Genomic DNA, 22079 nt, shown 5'->3' on the forward strand with positions numbered 1-22079 from the left:
TTTTTCTGATGCTAAAAGCTAAAAGAAAAATATAATAATCCTCCTAAACAAAATCTAGAAATAGGAAGTATATTGTTAAACACACGAAAAGCGATCAGCTTTAAAAAAAATCTTAAAGTAATTATACTTAAAGATTTCAAAAACTAAAATCGCAGATATGTTAAAAGAATATTTAAAAGAATAAATGTATGCTGAAAAAGAATTTATTTCTAATTATTATTAATTAGAAGAAACAACAAATGTCTTCATACTTTGTACTTTTTCAACACTTCAGGAACACAAGTCTTTACGGCGGTGTCGACCTTTTATTTGAGGCTACGTTCCACCTCGATATGTGAAAACGTTAAAAAAGGTTCCAGGAATACCGCACAATCATACAAATCTATTAATTAACACAAATTTAGTAAATGTAATGGCCAGGACAATAATAAAATATAAAAATAAAAGGTCAACTCCTCCGTAAAGACTGTCGTGTTCTTCAGGTGTTGAAAAAAGACAAGTTATAAAGACATTTATTGTTTCTTCTGATTTGTGAATATTTTTATATTTTACTATTGTCCTGGCCATTATATTTACTCACTATTTGTTCATTATTAAAACTATAGAATTAAATATTACATTAGCTAATTAAAAATTAAAACAATGGCATCTTATTAATTGAAATGACAAAGTTTACTCTTTTTAATTTTTATAAAGATTAAATAATATTGAATCAGAAGAAATCATAAATAAAATATAAAAATAAATAACTAAATTTAATGTAATAAAAAGGTTTTTAATTGATTAAAATGATGTCCTTCTAATACACTAACATGTTATTTCTATTTTTCTTTTAAGTCAATATAAAATCTAAGTTTTATAAAAAAGAAAAATGTTTTAGTTTCAAAAGAAAATATTTATCGTTAGTATCTCTACTATTAAGTACGTTAACATTATATAAAATATTATATAATTTTGTATTTATATTTGTATAATTTTATCGTAATAATGTAAATTACAAATACAATTTATATTATTACGAAATTTAATAAATATTTATAAAAATATGTCTAATATAAACGTGATTTCGAAATACTATCTGACATACATACGATGAAGAATCTGCCAATATTTTTAGATTCTTATCAGACAGATTTCATAGAAATTCATACATAGTTTATATCAATAAGTCACATCGAAGAAAAATAAATATTAAGGAAAAATAAGTTATAAAAATGTCACGCTTTGATAATATTTCAAAATTATGTAATACACAAAATTAAAACTTATTAATATAAATTATGTTTAAGATCAAATTAACTTTTTTTTTATTTTTAGTTTTCTTATATGTGAAAATGAATTAAAATTTTAAAATGAAACGTGATTTTTAAATTAATTCTAAGATTAATTAATGTTTGCATTTAAGCGATGCATTTTTAATTTAATAAAAATTAATGATAAAAGCTTTGGTCATTAGCTTGAAAAATTTTCATTGCATTTAATGTGAAATCGTAGAAAAATTCTCTAAAATTATCTTAATGTTAATATGAAACTTTTATTATTATTTGAAAGCATCTCTTCACGAATGTAACATCTTATTTCATTGTTCATCAACTTACTACCAATAATTTTTTATTCGATTTATTAATAACAAGCAAAATTTTAAAAGTATTAAATTAATATCTTTAAATTCAGGAACATAAAATACACAAAAATGCATTTTTATTATATTTTTCTTCGATTTGAAGATTCTACTATATCATGATACCAACCACTAAAAAATGAAGATTTTTTTAAAGCTATTTTAATACAAAATTATTTAAATTAATTACAATAAAGGGTAACCGAATTAGTTAACAGGGTTATATTTTAAGATTATTTTAAGAATGGTTTAAACCGATTTTAAATAGTTGTACGTTATCATTTGTGATTCAATCACTTCATTGGTAGCAGTTAAATCAGAAATAATAGATTGGCTCAAAAGTAGTTAATCAATATATTTTTAAGAATGATTAGAACCGGTTTGGAACAGCTGCCTGTTCATTCGCAATTCGGTATCTTTCAATAAAATGATTAAATTACGGATTAAACGCAGCTGGTTTAAAGCTGATTTTAACCAGCTGAAAGTAGTCTTAGAATATATCTCGGTCAACTGACCATCTTGTATATAAATTTGAAAAACTAAATTCGTCTGTACACGTAGGATACAAGATTTACATGAGATAAATTAAGGAGATATTTTGAGTTATTAAATCCATTTTGTCTTTGAAAGCTTCTTTTAGTTTATCAAATTATAAGTTTTAAACTAAATTTTGAAGATATCGGTAACCAAACACTTTATATCTTAGTATCTACTTTATATAGGTACAGTACGAGTAAATCTCATTGGATGTAGTTTAGTCTAGTTAGTTTAGTTGTTTTTATGGAGAAGAAATTTTATAATTTAATAAAGCAACTAAAATATTGTTTCAAAGACAAAATGGATTTAATATGTTGCTCACATTCTCATTCAAAGTAACTTTGGACAATAATTTTTTCATAAAAAATGCATTTTAGTTCTTATACAAAATACGTTGGTAATTTTTCTCTAATAAACATTATTCTTTAAATCAGTATATTTAATTTTTTTAATAGCATAAATTGTATAAAATTAGTTTTCTGTGCAAAAACAAATAAAAATGGGATTTATAGAGGTTGACACGTCTTTAAATTTCTCAAATTTTAAACACGAATAAACATCTAAATTTCCAAATTACGCTGCTAAAAACTGTAATTTTAAAGGAAGAAAAAAATCTTAAACACAGTAATCCACTCTGGTAATTTTTCTCCTTTATTTTCAATATTGACAAAGCCTTCGCCAAACGAAATGTCGAGTGGCTAAAGACATATTTATACTCAATAAATAATTATTATGAAAGATTGCTCATCAGTAGATTAATATTTGTCAATGACTTATCTAGCGATTTTTATTAATAATTAATTAAAAAGAATTAATTATCAATAAAAACTTTTTTATCATAATCTACATACGTTCTTTTAAATATAGCCTATATCAATATTTCCGACTTATAATTAAATTAATTTTTAAGTAAATTTTTAATTAATGAGAAAATTAATTGAAATTATTAATTATAAATTTTTAATTATAGTTAATAATATTATTAATTATCATTACTTATCAAAATTTAATGAAATATATTTTTAAAAATATTATATAAATAAAAAAAACTACGTAAGCATTAAATCAACTTTTATTTGAAAAATTGATTTTAAATTTCAGAATCTCCTGATAAATTTGAAACAGTTAAAATACCTCCAACTGATAATAAAGTTATTTTAACCAGTTTAACTCCAGGTACTATGTATTTAGTTCGAATATATTCCGAAAATATGTTTGGCAGAAGTGAAGCTAGCGACGATATCATAGCAACAACAGAAGAGGAAGGTAAATATTTTGATTAATAATAATAATAATAATTTTTAATCAAGAGAAAAATGGATATATAAATTAAACAATCAATATATCAAATTAATAAAAGTATAAATTATTTTATTAATTTTAAAGTAAATAAAATCTTAACTTACTTATCCTTTTAACGGCGATTCAATGTTCGTTCTTATACTTTAATCTTTTATTTTTGGCACAATATATCATAAATTTAGTTAACAATTCCATAATTTTTAAAAATTGTTATATAAAAGAAAAATATCTCGAATAAAATTACATGACTAAGTTATTTTCTGTAATTAATATGAAAAAATTTAGTATCAAAAGAATTTTAAAATATAATTTTTAAAAATATTATTTTTTATTTAAATAATAATTATGCTTTTAAAATTAAAATAATTATTTTAATTATAGACATAATTTATTAAATGTTTAAAATAATATAAAAAAACGTAAACTTGTTAAAAATAACTAAAACATCAGTGCAAAATTGTTACCAGTTTTCTGTTCTTACGACTTTATAAATAATCATCGTTATTATGGTATTCACGTCTTACAATTTTGTAGTAACTTTTTTTTCTGACAAAATATCAAATTTAAAAGCAATTCGCAAGCTTAGGTGACTCCAATATCATATAGTACATTAAATAAGTCAGAAATTAGATTTTTCTAAACTTCGAACATAGAATTCTTATGTTTTTACCCGACTTTGTTTTCAGCTTCTATCTTTTTATTTCCCTACTTTTTAAATTCGATTAAAGTGTTAACTTTTATTTAATTTTACATTTAAATTAATTAAATAATTCGAGTACCAGACTAAAGAATAACAGTGTAGATTTGTATCGATCAATGGTTAATTTATTATAAGTTATAAAAATTTGTTTTATGTTACAAATTTAAATGTATTATAGACATATTTATGGAAAATTAGTACGATTTACAGTGGAGCCTACCTAAATCTCAGTTAACATATATATATATATATCTTAAAGATTATTTTAAGAATAGTTAAAAGCGGTTTAGTGCAGCTGCATGCAGCTATTCGTGATCTAGTCGTTTCCAATGAAATGACAGTCACAAATAATAGAAATGCAGCTGCTGCAAACTGATTTTAACCTCTCTTAAAATAATTTCAAAACATGTCTTAGTTAACTGACTCTATGTAATGAAACTTCTTATTAAAATAATCGTACTGTGTCAGTTTTATTGATCTATATACAAAATTTTAGATTACTAGAAGATAGCATCGATTCTATTAAACTCAAATAAGTATTTAAATAATATATCTGCGAAAGATTTCATTCAGTAATCGATAAATGGTAATTGCAATATATAATAGTATCCACGATATAAATCCAATATTCTATAAATTAAAATTGATCCAGAATAATTCACTTTTCTTAGAATTTATTACAATGATATTTAAATTTCTCAAATTAATCTTATTGTTTTAAAAACTTAAATAAAATAACTACGTAATCCCCGGTAATTTAGTTAATATTTTTTAAAAAAAAATTTCAAAATACACATAATACTGTAACTAAGATGACAAACAAATCTTACTTTATATTCATATACTAAATTTTCTAGTTTCTCTTTATATATCATTTTAATCCGACAAAATTACACGAATATTTAATGAATGATTGTAAATTATTCTTGTTTTTATTCCGTTGAAAATGTATCTATCGTGATATAAAATCATAAAACGTACTTTTTCGTTTTATAATTAATCACTTAAAATTAAGAGATCGCGATAATAACCATTATTTCCATATCCTTCAAAGCGAAAATTATTCTTTCCAAAGCATTAAAAAAAATCTAAATTAAAATTTGAAACTATTTAGAAGAAAAAATTTCAATTAGATGCAAATCACAATAGTTTATAATCTAGGAGAAAATCGTTGATTTTTATCATTATGTCAGTTAAATGAACTGGAGTAAGTTGTTTACCGTAAATGAGCTTTTGATTTTTTTTACGCCAATTTATTTTCGAATCTTTAATGTCATTCTGCATAAATCCTATATAATCTTATTATTTTTCCAAATTTTTTTAGAATTTTTATTATAATTAATTTTTATATAAGATTAATTTCTGTGTAATACATTTATATAAAATATATACTGTATATTTATGTAATGAAGTAAAGGTTCCCATAAGGCCACTACTAAAAATAATTACTATTTTACGTTCTTAATTTAAAAGGAATTAAATATAAGACATATAATTTACAGTATTCCCTTGAGTAAATAAAAGATATAACATTTTAAAATATTTATTATTTTTTAAAAATTTAAAATATATCAAACGGTATTATTGCGTAGATCGAACAGAATGTTAAAAATCATTAGAATTAATCTTATAAACGAAATAGTTTATTTCAATATCTATTACAGTTTCAATATAAGTTCAGAGAAGATTTTCTTTTTGTATTAAATCTTTATGCAAATTTTATTCAAGTTTGTAAATAAAATTTGCAAAAATTTTCAAAATGTTTTATATGATCAAGCACTGATTTCTTAAGAGAAATTAAAGTAAAACTTCAAACTTTCGCTTTAATAAGCCTCCTTGGATATTTAGTTAACTCAAATAGTTTTAAGGTATTCTTATATACAGAGATGTTATTACCAAAAGCAATTATTTTAAAACAACTTACTTGCAGTTATATGACGTTACGCTATAAAAAATATTCCTGTAGTTACGAAAGTTGTTACTAAAAAATGTTAATTCAAAAATTGATTAGATTTTTGTAAGCTATTTTTAAAATAATGGAATTACAAAATTTTAGATATTTTTTCTGTTTTTTTCTTTTAGATAAATGCATTAATCTAAAACTTTTTGTTTAAGCATCTTAAACGATTCAAACAATATAGATGAAAATTTTAAAAAGGAAATTTAAGTGGCGTTATTGATTCCTTTACTCTTGTAACAATATTACCTATCTAATATGGAGTTTTTCTATAATGTCAAAATTCTTTTTTCATGCAACATTTAATTATTGCTTAGATTATTATAAATGTAAGTTAATACAATTTTTCATTACAATTAATATTATCATGTAAAAAATTTATATAAAATCTTTAGATATGTTAATTACAGAATAGGAGTTGCATATGTTCTGATATGTTAATTTGTGCGTTTAATTCTGTATTGTATGTATCATTAGTATGTCATTCAGAGGAAAAAAGTAAAAATCGAGGTATCTCTCGACATCCGTTTTTAGTGAATTTAAAGTGAAATTTTCTATTAGGTTATTCATTTTGATTACGAGCAAACATACCAAAAATTAGCATTATAAGCATACTTTTGGAAAGTGTGATTGATAAAAACAAAACCAATAATGGTAATTCGTACATAAAAGGTATTAAGATAGTTAAGATCGGCTATGAACTAAATAAATGTGCCATGTTCATTCAGACTTCCCAGAAATGATAAATTAACAATAAAACAAGTAATCTTATATCTTGTCACTAATTCAGGATTAGACTTTATTTTGATTTTGGATCTCATTTTATTCGTGAAGCACATTCGTAAACCACTGTTAAGAACAATACACTGTTTGAAAGGTAATAACAAAGTTTTCAAAATCACGTGGGAATGAGATTCAGTTTCTCAAATAGTTGGAAGTAAATTAAAATGGCAATGAAGTTTGAGAAGACATTCGATGTCTTTGAGTTTGAGAAGACAAAGTCTGTTGTAACGGTTCAGCGCAAATTTTGAAGGCGATTCAGTAAGCAGATACCAACACTCAATGCCACGAGGAATTGATATCATAAGATTGAAAACGAAGATTGTCTATGCATTGCGAAACGTCCAAGCACCGACACTCTACACTGGTTTGGTCTGAAATGAATTATCGCCTTGACGTTTGCAGAATCACAAAAGGAACCCACATCGAATATATATAGTGCATTAAAAACTTGCGGTTACAATCTTTCAGACAATATATTGTCTTAATGTACTTCTAACCATTACCATACATGTCACGAATAAAATTAGATCTGGAATTATGAATAACCCTGTATTTCTATAATGTTCCAAATGATCGGTTTCAAGAATTTATGAAGTAAAATAAACTTAATACTGAATTCTACTAAAACAAGAGAATCAGTCACGCAAATAGCATAGAATACTTTTAATGAAAACACGTATATTTACAACATCGTAATAATTGATGCAAATTCTATAACTAGGGTAATAACGGTAATATCTACGATAAATTAAACAATATAACAAGCGTTATGTTGCTGAGAGTAAACTCACAATATATCTGATGGCTGCCATTGCTGTGGTGCCACTTGGAAATGTGTTTTCGTATTTGTTTTGTTTGTTTACGGCAACGCGACACATGAGCGATCTGCTAAGGAGAATGCCTCCCGAGAGGACTTTCTATGGGAAACTGGCTTCTATTTAGGTGTTACAAATGCGAAAAAAAACCCGTAAAACTGCATGTGGCCAGGCCGTTGGCGAGGCAGGAACCCATGACCAACTACAAGCATTCAGCGATTTTATCCATTCGTCCACTGGCGAATACGTTGTTTCAGTTATGAGTTTGAGTCAAGTCTCGCTTGAGGTAGTTTAACATCTATCTCCCAAGTAATCCTTTATTATCTCTTAAATGAAGAAGGAATTAACGAATGCTATAAGATTACCAAAATCTAAATGTAAGTTCCAGATTACTAAGTTTCTCTAGTTGCTAAAAGTAGGAGATGATCAGATTGAATATAGAATAATTATATTTTGTAATATTTATATTTTTATTTTTCTATAATTGTCAAATACGTCAGAAGTCCGAAAATACATTATTTCTTCTAATCTTGATATTTCATAAAAATATAAGCGTTTTGGTTATCTGTGTTTGGATAATAAGAATAAAAAATTAATAAATAGAAAACCACTAGCATTTGAATCTGAAGAAAGTTAAAAGAGCATTAAATAAGCAGATACCATCATTTGAAGAATGGGTACACTATGCCAAAAATATGTTTAAAATTCGATATAAACGTGATTAATTAATAGGAGGCTATTCTCAACGTTGATTTCATATAGGTCGATTGTAAATATATATTGCATACTATTCAGTAACATGCAATTATTTTAAAATATTTTTTCGTTTTCAAAATGACTTTAAAATGATATTTCAAATTAACTAAAATATTAGTATAAAAAACAAGAATTAATGGTAACCTTTTTAGTTGGTAGGTATACTTTTTTGTAATATTTTATTTATTGAAAAGATAATTTACAATATATTCTAAATTATAGGATTATCAATTTTGAACTAGATAGTTTTTAAGTAATCAGTTCTTCCTTTTAGCTCGAATGTTCTGCAGTATGCAGTTCCTAACTATGAACATGATAATCACATTTTTATCAGTTTTTCTTTGAAATATAGTTGTCTGCTCAACGAATTTCAAAAGTTAATTCTAAAATAATTTATGAAAGCCAACCATTTATTTCAGTATCAAATATTATATAGATATAGATAAATCAGTAATGTATTTTTTGTTTTTTCCCCTCGTCTCTTAAGAGTTAACCGACCCATCAGTGAGCGAATGGATAAAACCCACTGGACACTGATAGTTTAGTCGCGGGTTGGCACCTGACCAACGAGCTAGCCACGTTGACGTTTCCAGATTTTCTTCACGTGTCCAACATCTAAATAGGATCCAGTTTCCCATAGAAAGTTCTCCCGGTACATCTCTCCTCTCCTTGCCAAGAGAGGAAACCCTCCCTTGGCAGATTGCCCATGTGTTGCATTGTATTCCATCAATCTAATCCAATCCAATCCAAACCTTATGGTTGAAGTTATACTCAACCATAGGGAAAATTCTGCACATCATAATTAATTAATTGTTTTAATCCAATTCATGTAACAGCATCCATACGTAAAACTAATATCGAATTGGCAAAAAGATGTCAGATTTAATTATTAACGATATAATAATTATAAATTTTTTCAATAAAGTTATGAAGCGATACATAATCCGTTTTCAAGTAATCTACTGTTTCTCGTAGCTTCAAATTTTAATAATGCAATTTGTAAGTTTTCATATTTAAATGATTCTAAATAATTCATATGTTTTGGATAGTCAACAAAACATAAAAACGTAAATAAAATTTTAAAATTAACATAAATTATATTTTAATAAATTGCAATATGACAGTAAGCTTTTCGAAGAGAAAAATTTGAATTTCGATATTAGATATATTAATATTTAGAAGCTTATTATATAAATTTATATTAAATATATACCTGAAATAAAACGTATAACGTATAAATTTTAATATTAGCGAGGATGAGGCCGAAGTTTTAAACGCGAAAACGTGTACGTCGGACGTTCAGCGCCGCTTTCCTATAAGCCTAGAAGTTTAACAATGGAGTTTGGAAAGTCAGTGGAATCATGCTCGACATTCCAAACGCCATTGTCAAACTTCTAGGCTTACAGGAAAGCGGCGCTGAACGTCCGACGTACGCGTTTTCGCGTTTAAAACTTCGGCCTCAACCTTGCTATTATGTTTATTACATCATCAGTCAAAACGGTCTTAAGATTTAGGATTAGTGTTCTGTCGTTTGGCATCGAAATAGGCTAATGGTATATAAATTTCCTTTATTCTTATTAAAATTCATTCAGTTATCGTTATGTTTATTAATTTTTTATGTTGAATTAATATATTTATCATATGGATTAACATTGAAAAATAGGATTAATTACAAAACATAAGCCAATTTTTAAATTTGTTTCTAATTAAATTGTGGTTTAATTCTTCACATGTTTTTAATATCAATATCACTACCGTTATCAGAAATAAAATTACTAACATCTAATTTTGTGATTTCTAATCTAATAAAATTTATAAACTATTTAGATTAACTTTTTATTTAATTTGTATTACTGAAAAATGTTAAATAAACTTTATATCTCAGAAAGAAATATAACAATTTAATATATATATAATTTATGAAATTTTACCTGTAATTCCATTTTATGGAACAGATTACATATTACTTTAACACAAAGATAATCTAGAAAGTTTTGAAATTTTATAAAATAAATGTTCCGCTTCTATACTATCGAATTTTCTTTTGGATTGTTAACTTCTATGTAATGGGGTGCAATAATATTTTTATTTCTAAATAGGCTCATAAAATTTAATAATTTCGTTCTTTTTTAGTTCCGAAAGCGGCGAATCAACTTTTGAAAATATTCTATGTTTTGATACGTAAGGAGCTACGCCAATTAAATTTTATAGGATCCATTCTGATAAATTTTATTCGGTGTAAATTCTCTAAGTGATATCACGTATGTTTTGTTTTATAATTTCACGATATTAAGCAATAGAATTTTGTTCGTGGCATATATTATAAAATAAATGAAATATATAAAAATTTGTGTTTCTTAAATTTCTACAAAAGCTTATGTAAATGAGCTTAAGTTATATATTTTATACAATTCACTGAACTTTGAACAGTTGTCATTTCTACTTTATTTCCTACTTTATTTCTAATTTAATATGTAGCTGATTTTTTATACCGTAGACTATTAATATCATTTGTATTTATTTCAAAATGCACCTTACATTACGATAAAACTTATTCTAAATCAGTCATGAGCAACCCGAGGCTACGAGGTTCTGCTATTTGGCCCCCTCGGGGATTTGGTAACATAATTTCCTTTTCCTGTTTTTTTGCCTAGTGCCATTATACAATCCTAATTAAGCTGATATTCGTGACAAAGAGCAATCAAACTAAACTTGACTTCACTGATCAGAACGAAAAGATGAGAATAAACGATATGTTACTAATTTGCATATTATTAGCATATATTATTTTAGTACCTATTATTCCGGAAGTTGTGTAGTATGTTGGAACTCAACAGGCTTATAGTCGGTAACTTCGTGAGAAAAAAAGATATGCGACCCCTCTGAAACCAACAAAGTTTGCTTGCGGCCAGAAAAGGCTACCCATCACTACTATAAACTGTTGTGGAAAGACATTTCCGACAGTATTGCTTGTGGCTGTTCATATTCTGATTCCAATAGTCATGCGTCAACTGTTCTATGTTCTTGTTTGATTGCCTTTATCTAAGCAACTATACTACAGTGTTTGTGTTACCATAGCAGGCATGAATATTGAGGTATAGAATGTTATATACATTCAAAAAATGCATTCGTCGTTATGTATTTGTTGAATAATATGATAAAATCTATTGTGTTTGTTTGATAGCTTGATGAAAACAAGAATTTGATTAAAAAAATATTTATTTCATAAAAATTCAGTTTTAAATCCCGCTTTTTGGTATGAATTTTAAATAACATTTTTTTGTGAAGTGAATATCATAAAATGATATTGAACGACGCAAGACATTAATAACAATTGTATTATAATAGAAAAAAATTTACAGAAAATGGATAGTGAATATTAAAATCTTAAAATCTTTCATTATTGGTTTTTTTCTTATAGATCATACTTTCCGAAATTCATATAATTTATTTTTGGAAGTTTCATAACATTTTTCTTATTTGTTTTTCTAATGTGCACATTAGCATTATTATAACATGCAATATCACGTATACAGGGTGATCCATTTTAATCAATCCACAGAAATAACTCGAAAAATATGCAGCCCTTGAAAAAGTCATTAAACCAAAAATGTTAGAATTCAAGGGCCACAAGATGGAGCCACCAATTTCATCATAGATGGCGCTACAATCGGTTAAAGTAGGATAAAGTTAATTTTCTTAAATGAAAACTTCCATTCGTCATTTCACATTAAGAATCGACATCAAAAACAAACACTGCTTTGTCTAAAAAATTTTTCAAAAGATGAATATATCAAAAGTTATGAGCATTTGAAATTGTACGCATCCTCCACAGAATGCAAGCATGAATATATTGATATCTGTGAATTTTATTGAAAAGGGAAGATTAATGCTTTAAAACTCAGTAGGAAACTATTATTATTTGGTGGAATCATTCTTTTTCTTCAAATAATAAACAGATACAAAAACTAGGGCCACATCTTGTTAAAGTCGTCAAACTTGTGGTAAACAGATATTGATCTTGATTCCAATAAATAATAACAGTTTCCTAATGATTGTTAAGCAATTTTCTTTCGTTTTTCAATAAATCACAGAGATGAGATATCCACAGATTCACGCAAGCTCTGTGTGACGCCGCCTAAAACTTCAAACGATCATAACTTCTGATAAATGCATCTTTTAAAAAGTGTTTTAGATAAAGTTTGTTTTTGATGTAGAATCATATGCAATAAAAAAAAACAGGGTTCCCATATAAGAAAATAAACTTGGCTCCGTATTCACTGATTGTAGTGCTATCTATATGAAAGATGTGGCCGATAGCCTCATCCTGTGAGCCCTTAAAGTCTAACATTTTTGGTTTAATGAACTTTTTGTAGGATGTGTATTTTTCGAGTTATTTCAGTAGATTGATTAAAATGAAGCAATCTGTATATCACATATATTGTATAGACGAATGTGAAAGCTGTATCCTGCATGAATGCATGAACGAATGATTTAGAGGCAAATAACAATATCTTCGCGATTATTTATATATCACAATGCCATTACATTATGATACTGAAGCAATTGATTAGGTAATAAATATTATTCTTACGTAAAAAGTATCATTGACGTAATGATGATCATTGATCATTATAAATCAATACTATCTAATAAAAATAATGCTTATGATGATCAATAATAATCATTAATATCATTTCTACAATAATATATAAATCATTTTATGCCAATAACAGCTGAAACCCGCATTATTATCATCGATATTATTTATATATCGATATATTTTTTCTTCTTAATATATAATTTTTATATCGATGGATTATAATATAACAAAACGATTACAATCTATAAATATATATCAAGTTATTTTAATATAAATCAGAAACAAGATATGTAACACATTAAAGATAAATGTGTTTGTTTTTGATTGATAATATACCAGCCTCCGAGACTCTGTTCATATTCTAATAATATATTATAAAGTTTAATGCAAATATAGTAAAATGTGTATACTATAATATGAATAATATGTATATAAAGGCGAAAAATCAATACTCTATATCGTAAGCTAGTTTAGTATTTTGAAGGATAGTGATTTATGACGTAGTTTTGAATACTATATAACCTATAAATATGTAAGATTAATTTTACATTATTTGTTAAAATAATTTAAATATATACTTAAAATTTATAAAATATCTTTACATCATCCTATTTTATTTAAGATACATATCACGAAAGAAACGTGACATTTTTTCCTAGAACAGAGTTATTTTCTGTCATTCTCAATAAGCTTCATACTTCATTTAAATGTAGAACTTTTTAGAAAGTTTTAATATATGAACTCTAATATTCGAGGTATTTAAATTTCAAACAAATTCTTTATTAAACTTGACGTTGCGTGAGTTCTGAACGGAAATTCTGTCTGTCTTTCTGTACCAAAATCCGGAAGTCCATAAAATATGTGATTTTTCTTTCAGCTCCGATGATGCCTCCTACTGATGTAAAGGGTATTGCTACTGCATCTGATGTGATCAAAGTGACATGGAAGGTATAGTAGTATCTTGATCTCTTTCATATTGATCAATACAACATAAAAATTCCAAAAACTTTCTGTAGATGGCGGCACTTCTTTGAAATTCTTACAAGCCAACTCAATTTTATGAACATTTGTAAATATACTTTAAACTAAATAAACATAATTTTTAGCAATGTATTCCCATAAAAAAATTTCTAATGTATTTTTAAGTTATTGCTTCTCTACTTTCAAGCAAATAAATATATTTAATATCAAATGAAATATTAAAAAAGTTAAATATTAATAACAAGATATATTATTATTTATTAAATATTTTTCATTTTGATTGAAGATGTTGGATGCAATTAATATTTAATATGTTCAAGAAATTTGAATCTATTTACTTACTGTTATTGCTGTACATTTATTTATAAGTCATTTAAAATAGTAAATAAAAAAGTTTATTATATTGTAAATATTTTGAACATTCTCTAAAATTAGTTATCAGCCTAAAGTACATTTCACTTCCATTAGCAAGTTCCTGATCATATTTAAAATATTCTGAGTAAACAAACTCAGTAAGTAGATTGTGATTATATTTGTGGAAAAGTTGTTATCTTAATCTCCTTCATTAAACTCGATTAACATTGATATACTAGATTATCCATTCACTTTCACTCTAATTAAAAGCATTTAAAAGTCTAATTTAAACAGAACACTTAGTGAATTTGAGAAAATAATTGATAATGATAAGGAAATCCTTTTTTTTTCTTAAATATTGGCATCAGTTTAACCTCAATTATATTGTCACAATTTAATTTTGTAACGCTTAAATAGTTACTCCATATTAGTTAATGGGTCATTATACAAATAAAAACAGTTAATTATACACTATTTATTTTAAAAAATAATCAATATAAATTTAATTAGGTTTTTTTAAAAGAAATTATCGTGCGATATTGTCTTCAATTTTTAAAATATGTTATAGAAAATTCTGTAGAGTTTATAAATTACTTTTTTTGATCCGATGTTTACCTATTGATCCGAAAATGAATGTAATTTTACCCTACAATATTTTGGATAAATAGCATTAAAAAGAGAAAAGATTTCGGGATTGAAATTTGAGAATGTGAATCAGTAAAAGGCTAGGAGGTCAACAGAAGCATTTATTGATTTAAAGGAAAACGGATTTTGTGAAACTTGAATAGGCTGTAGAGAATGTAATTATTTTATTTATTGCTTTGCGTAGTTCAAAAGAAATTTTCAAAAGCCTCTACAAGTTCAAAAAGTACTTTAGATTTTATCTTGATAGTTTTTATAAAATCTTTTATAATTTCTAAAAACAGAATGTAACTTTATATGAGTATATATAGTTTGTAATAGAAAAAATTCCCATAAGTTATATGCTCATTTATAATGTATAATAACAACCAATATTAATTAAATTGTAATTGATATTATATCAAAAACTTTCACTAATTTCTATTAATTAAAACATATCTTAAAATTATTGAAAATGAGACATCTTTCTTTTATGTGTATTATAAATATATTAATAAGTGACTTCAGGAAAAGTTTATGCATGAATATTTACGAAAAATTTATTTAACATGGTTAATAATTAAGCAAACAAAAGCAAAATGAATTTTCAAATTATATAAAATAAGTTTTTATAAGAAATTATTTTATTTTTTTTATTGTTTATTAACTTTTTGATAGTAGTCTAAACTAGCTTTAGAGAACTGAAAAGATTTAAAAAACTAGTTGTATATATTTTAAAGAAATAGTTTCAATTTTAAATAATTTCGCATATATTTTGAAACATTAACAATTTTTGAAGATTATTTTTTAATAAAAATTTTAAATATTACTTTATTCAAGACTAAACAAATGAGACAATAATATAATTAGCTAATTGATTTTCTATGATAATACATTGTAATACTGTACTAATAAAAAAAGTTATTAAGTTTGCTTACTTGAAATTTATGCTTAGAACTACATATACTCCAAGAATATGTACAGTACTATACGTCAACTATTAGTAGATCAGATTTGGTTAGCTTTAGAGTATTCCCTAGATATGACAATGGCTCGCATTTGATTCCCCACATCCTGCAGCTGCATTATCCATCTTTCTGGGTTAGATTTATAAAGTTAGACCACGTTAAAGTTTGGAATTGCACAAAACGAGTAGAACACAATTTATATTACGGATTTATACATGAAAATATCAAAATCATTTCTTAAATTTCTCAATTACTTTTTTTACTCGAAAGAATAAGAAACTTTTTAGTCTACTTTTTTGTTAAATATAATGTATACAGTTTGTTTTAGTAAAGATATAGAATTTCGTCACAAATGAGAAAGCACAACTCAGAAAATTGATTTCGCGATTGTGAAAGTCTTATCTGAATAAAAACGACTTGTTCGGAAATAAATTAGTTTCCACACTGAATCATTCCATCAAAGATTTTTTCTAGTAGAAACTAAATTCAATAGAATTGATTCGAATTTGAAATCTGTGTAACCTGTACTTTCAATTGAAGCTTACACTACAATATATTTGGATTCAATACCTATCCAGTGGATTGAGAAAATTAAATTTTATAAGGATATTTAACATCTTTATATATATTCTAATATAGAGATGCTTCGATTTTATTTAAAACTTATAAATATTTATGATATTATATATATGTAAATTATTACATTATAAACGAACATATAAAGGTAGTCAATTTATAGGTTACTTATTATGTTTTTAAATAAAAATTAATATGTTTAATTATATTTAGCAAATATTAAAAATATAATATTGCTAAGATAAAATAAGAATTTAATACTTTGTGTTTAACTTACACAAAAAATATGAATAAAATATTTTCAATACCTTGTTTGACAATATTGAATAAAATCATTCATTACAAATACACAAAACTTGAAGATTAATGCATTTATATACAATAAGATATGAAAATTTGGTTAGTATTGAGCAAATTACATAATTATGCTTTATACTTTTGTCGAGTTTACTTTAGAAAAAAAATATAAAAAAAATGTATGCTTTCCAAAAATATAGGAACATTTCTTCTTCTGAACAAATTTATTCTTGAAATATCTGGATATTATATAGTTTTATTGAATAAATTTAATATTTGCTCTAAAAATGTACACAACGAAATGAGTTATAAATTATACTGCACAAAAGATTAAATATTTAACCTATCTAATGTTTGCTTTGGTTCTTAAATATTGTTTAAGAGGAAAATATCTTTAATGTAACTTCATTCTGTTGCATTAAAGGTGACATTAATAAAAATAGGAAAAATTACGAATTATAATTAAGCTATTCACGTATTAAGTAATTAAAGACGGTTAATGATCAAAGTTAAAAATGACAAGATAAAATGGCATAAGTTCGGTAGTTCGTTTAGTCAATTTGAATAATTTAACAGTATCAGCAATGCTAATTATTTTATAATTAATCCTAAGTGGTTCATTAAAAGTAATTGAACATGATGTTTGCAGAAATTTATATGTATATTAAGTATTTAAAATGGCATGCCATTATAAGCAAAATTATTATATCTTTGTAAACATTCTTATACTGCAAAATTATTCTTTAGCGAAAATATTGGAGTAGATATAATAAAATTAATTGAGGCAACAAATTAATTTAATTAATAAGATTTTATTCAAACCTTTCTTAAATTTTAATAAGCTTTTTTTTAAATTTATATAAAATATAAATTTTGAAAATTATTATTATCATAAATGTTAATAAAAGTAAATTTACATATTTTTAACTGAAAAATCACAAGAATAATTATAAACTTTACTAGTGGATTTGCGCTTTTTACTGAAAGTAATTATTATATATATTTAATGTATTAAGATACTATTAAATGTATTCTTGTGTTTATAATTACAATACTGTATATTATTCATGTCATGAAATTTAATAATAAATAAAAATAGTAAATAAAAGCGGAATTATAATAAGTAAAGAATTACTATTTTATTATAATTAATTGTTATAAAAAAGAAATTTCCTTTGGGAAGATTTTCTTATAATAAATTAATATATTGTAATTTATAGTATACATATTTTCTCATTATTAAGTAATTTGTTGTTTATTTTAACGGTAGTTAACTTATTGTTAAATAAGTGAGCGTATATCTCATTGTTATTAATTTGTAAATATATAAATAATACAATTCTAATCTAAAATTGATTATTCGCATAATAATATTCAAATAAATAAATAATAAATGTTAATGTTTTTGAATTATTAAAACTTTATAAAGGTATATGTCATTTGATATTTTGTTGATACGTAATAAAAACACGTATTGAAACTGAAAAAATTAGTAGTAAAAATTAAATATTTCAAGGATTTAATTTATTGATAAATCGTTAGATTCTTAAACTTCAGAATTTCAATAAAACGTACAAACTCAATAACTTAGAAAAGTAACAAGGCAATTTCTGCATCATTTATTGTCTTTCGTTTCCCATTTACTTGTCACTGTATGTCAGTAATGTAGAAGTGCAGAAACGCTATTCGGACTTTTGGTTATTGGAAACGTGACAACTGTATCATTTGAATGTGTGATCGAACAGCAAACATGGTTTTAATATTAAAGAGAAACTATTCAAATGTCAAAGTTTGATACTTCTCGTTTAGACTAAATAAATAAAAGTTAAAGAATTTTATAAAAATGTAGTTTCCTGTTGCACTATTTATTTAACTAATGACCACCTTTACGTATATTATCTAAACAATGTTTACTTTAAAAGCTTAACTTTGTTAAATCTTTGAATCTTTCAGTTCTTTTTATTAGCAATCGACGTTCATTCGTTCGAAAATTTTCTTCTCGACTTGACTTTAACTTCTAAAATTTCTCTTTTTTTATGCATATTAAAATTATAAAAATAGAAAATTAAGGTTAGAAATTTGCTAAAGTTTGTACAAAGTTTGGTATTCTACGCTGAATTAAACTTGCAACCATGCTTCATAATCAACGACAAACATGATCATTTATTTAGAAGGATTAAGTAAAGTCACCTTGTGCTAAATATCAAAATTGTACTGTTACGTTTCAATATGCATAAGGTAAACTAAAAGTTTATTTAAATATAATAAATATTTAAATTTATTTCCAAACAATGTATGATTTACTAAATATGCATAAATTACTATTTATGTAATTTAAATGCATGCCAAAAATAGGTTTTAAAAACAAGTGATAATATTTTTAGTAAATTCAATAAATTTTAAGATTTTCTCATAAACGAAATAATCAGATGCCTCTTTTCCTCAATATTTCTTTAAATTCCTACATTAAAACGTATAAAAAAAGCATACACATAAACATAATGACTTAAATATCATATAATAATATAATATCTCAAAGTAAATATGACTTCTTTTAATACAATTTATTTTCTGATGTAAAGTGTATTAAGAAGTATCTTCGGAAGTTATAAAACATTTTATAACGTAATCGTAGAGAAGTTTAATTGTAAGAAATATTTTTAAAATATAATTTTTCTTTTAAAATAAAATCACTTTTTAACACTTTGAAGAAAACTTCTAATGCATAAAACAGAAAAGTTAGTTATTAAATTTTGGTTTAAATTTATAGGAAAGTTGTACTTTAGAAAATTCAATTTCAATTGTTTTTAAATTTATATTTAACAATTTCTAAAAAGCATTTCTTTAAAAACAATTGAAATATTTTATATATATATCTAAAATATGAAGTTATTTTGTCAAAATTCTTCGTATTAAATCTATAGTTTTCAAACTAATTTAGTTAACTTTCCAATAAATTCGTTGTTATTGATTTATTTCATAATTCATAAAAAGAAAATAATCAAAATATAATTTTATTGTCTTTACGTGGATTTAAATTATAAAACAATATTCGTTTTCTTTCGTATTATTTTACTTAAGTTGTTTTTATACCATTTCAATTTTCTTTTAAAAAAATTCAATTTATCATAGTAATGCGATTCATACATATTACATTCTGTTTTTGAAAGAGATATTATATATATATATATTATATAATATCTCTTTTATATATATATTAAAGAGGTATACATTAATATTTAATATATACCTCTATAATGTACATATATATAATTAATTAACAGATGAGCTCGGCGTTGCTTGGGAAAAAAATAACAACAGCAAAGATTAAGATTATTAGATTATTTCCTACTTCTAATCCTTCTATTATATTATATTATGGTATTTTATTTATATTTACAAAGGTTTTCTTAAGTAAGAGTTTATCACACCAATTTTTAAAATGTGTTAGATTGGTCACTCGGTGTAATAAATCCTTGTGTAAGATAACATTTGTAGTTGTATGAATCAAATACTACTATATAATAAACATTAAAACGATAACTATATAAAAAATTTGGTTATTTCAGCTTACCATTGTCACGTTTTTCGTGATACTCGGATGATATGAAATGGCACAAATTCAATGGTTAAGTAAACAGGAATTGAAAATATATCTTACATTTTTTAAAAATAAATATAAATTTTATATTTTAAAAAAATTATATAATTATAAATTTTTATATAATTTTTCTTGCATTTATATAGATTACAAAATATTAAAAATGTTAATAAATACTGTGAAAGATAGTAAAAGTAAAGAAAGATTTGTGTATTACTTTACTTTTAATCACAATTTTCATTATTATTTTATTTCATTTGATTTAGAATTTTTAATTTAAATTTTTAGCATTGATTCTTATTGAATATCAATTCAATATGTTTTTTAAATTTATATACAAAAATTTATATTCCAAATTTAACACAAATCAATTTTATTATTTTTTTATTCATTTTAATTTTTAGTTATTGCCAATATTTTAATGTTATCTTATATTTACGAATTTTTCTCAAATACTTTCTGGAAATTTTTAAATTATTAAACATTTATTTATGAATGTATAAATTTATACATGAAATTTTAATTACGATATTTATGAAAGAACAAAGTTATCCTGGTATTTTAAATTTCTAACTTTAAGTTGGAAATTTTAATACTGTATAACAAATGTTGAAGAATAATTTTATTTCTTATTTTTTGATAAGAGTGTTCTTGAAACTCAGGAATAAAATCAATATTCTAGTGTAATAATGTTCGTGTATATGCATTTTGTATTATTAACAGTACATTAATTCTGTAGCGAAAATTAAATTCTATGTGGCAGCGTTAATGTAGTGATAACTTTATAATAATATCCCACGGAAATTGGTTTTCGAGTTCACAAGCCATGTCATGCATTTAAATTGTTCATTTTATATAACGTAAAGATAATGCAAATGTATTGATATTTGTTTTTTACTTCGTTTCAGGGTCTCTATCTTTCTTACATAAAATTTAAACTATTTCAGCCATAAACATTTTTCTCTCCAATTTTCCAAGTTGTCTCTACTTTAATTTCATACAAATATTCAATTTTTATATTTGAAATTTTAAATATATTTTTCGAGAATATTAATAATTCATGCATACATTCATTTAACATTTATTTAAGTACTTTTTCTTTATTATACATTATAATATATTATGAGTATACGTTTAGGCTATTCTAATTATAATTCATATTTTTTAGCCACCCCCTGTGTCACCTCATCAAGGAGAAATTATGGGATATTATGTTGGTTATAAGGACTTAAGTTCTTCGGATCCATTTGTGTATAAAACAGTTGAAATTGGAAAAGATGTCGAAGGAGAAGTTTCTTTAAGCAATTTAAACAGATTTACAAAATATGTAATAACAGTTCAGGCATTTAATAGTAAAGGAGCAGGGCCAAGTTCTAAAGAGATCATCATTCAAACCTTGGAACATGGTAAATAATAAATTCATGTAATTAAAATGTTAACAAATATATCTTTAAAATATTTTAATATAGTAAATTTTATTAATTATAATTTAATTGTAAATATTTACCCCATTTACTTTTATTGAATAACAGCAGTCAATTATAATTACATGACGTTGTACAGATTTTCTATAATATATTTCTTACAAGTATTTTAGAAAAAACACT

General features: G+C 24.3%; 1 protein-coding gene across 2 annotated transcripts in view; it reads left to right on the plus strand.

The window, feature by feature from the left end:
* The window catches only part of LOC136985493 (cell adhesion molecule Dscam1-like), a 134472-nt gene that overhangs the window by 53837 nt on the left and 58556 nt on the right, over window positions 1–22079 (plus strand). For both annotated transcript variants that reach the window (XM_067282785.1, XM_067282786.1), the window contains 3 exons: window positions 3260–3424; window positions 13952–14022; window positions 21641–21878. In XM_067282785.1, the coding sequence (XP_067138886.1) occupies window positions 3260–3424; window positions 13952–14022; window positions 21641–21878 (474 nt within the window). The remainder of the gene's footprint in view (window positions 1–3259; window positions 3425–13951; window positions 14023–21640; window positions 21879–22079) is intronic.

Source organism: Centruroides vittatus, unplaced genomic scaffold (genome assembly GCF_030686945.1).
Source record: "Centruroides vittatus isolate TY-2023 unplaced genomic scaffold, ASM3068694v2 contig_970, whole genome shotgun sequence".
NCBI classification, from domain to species: Eukaryota; Metazoa; Arthropoda; class Arachnida; order Scorpiones; family Buthidae; genus Centruroides; species Centruroides vittatus.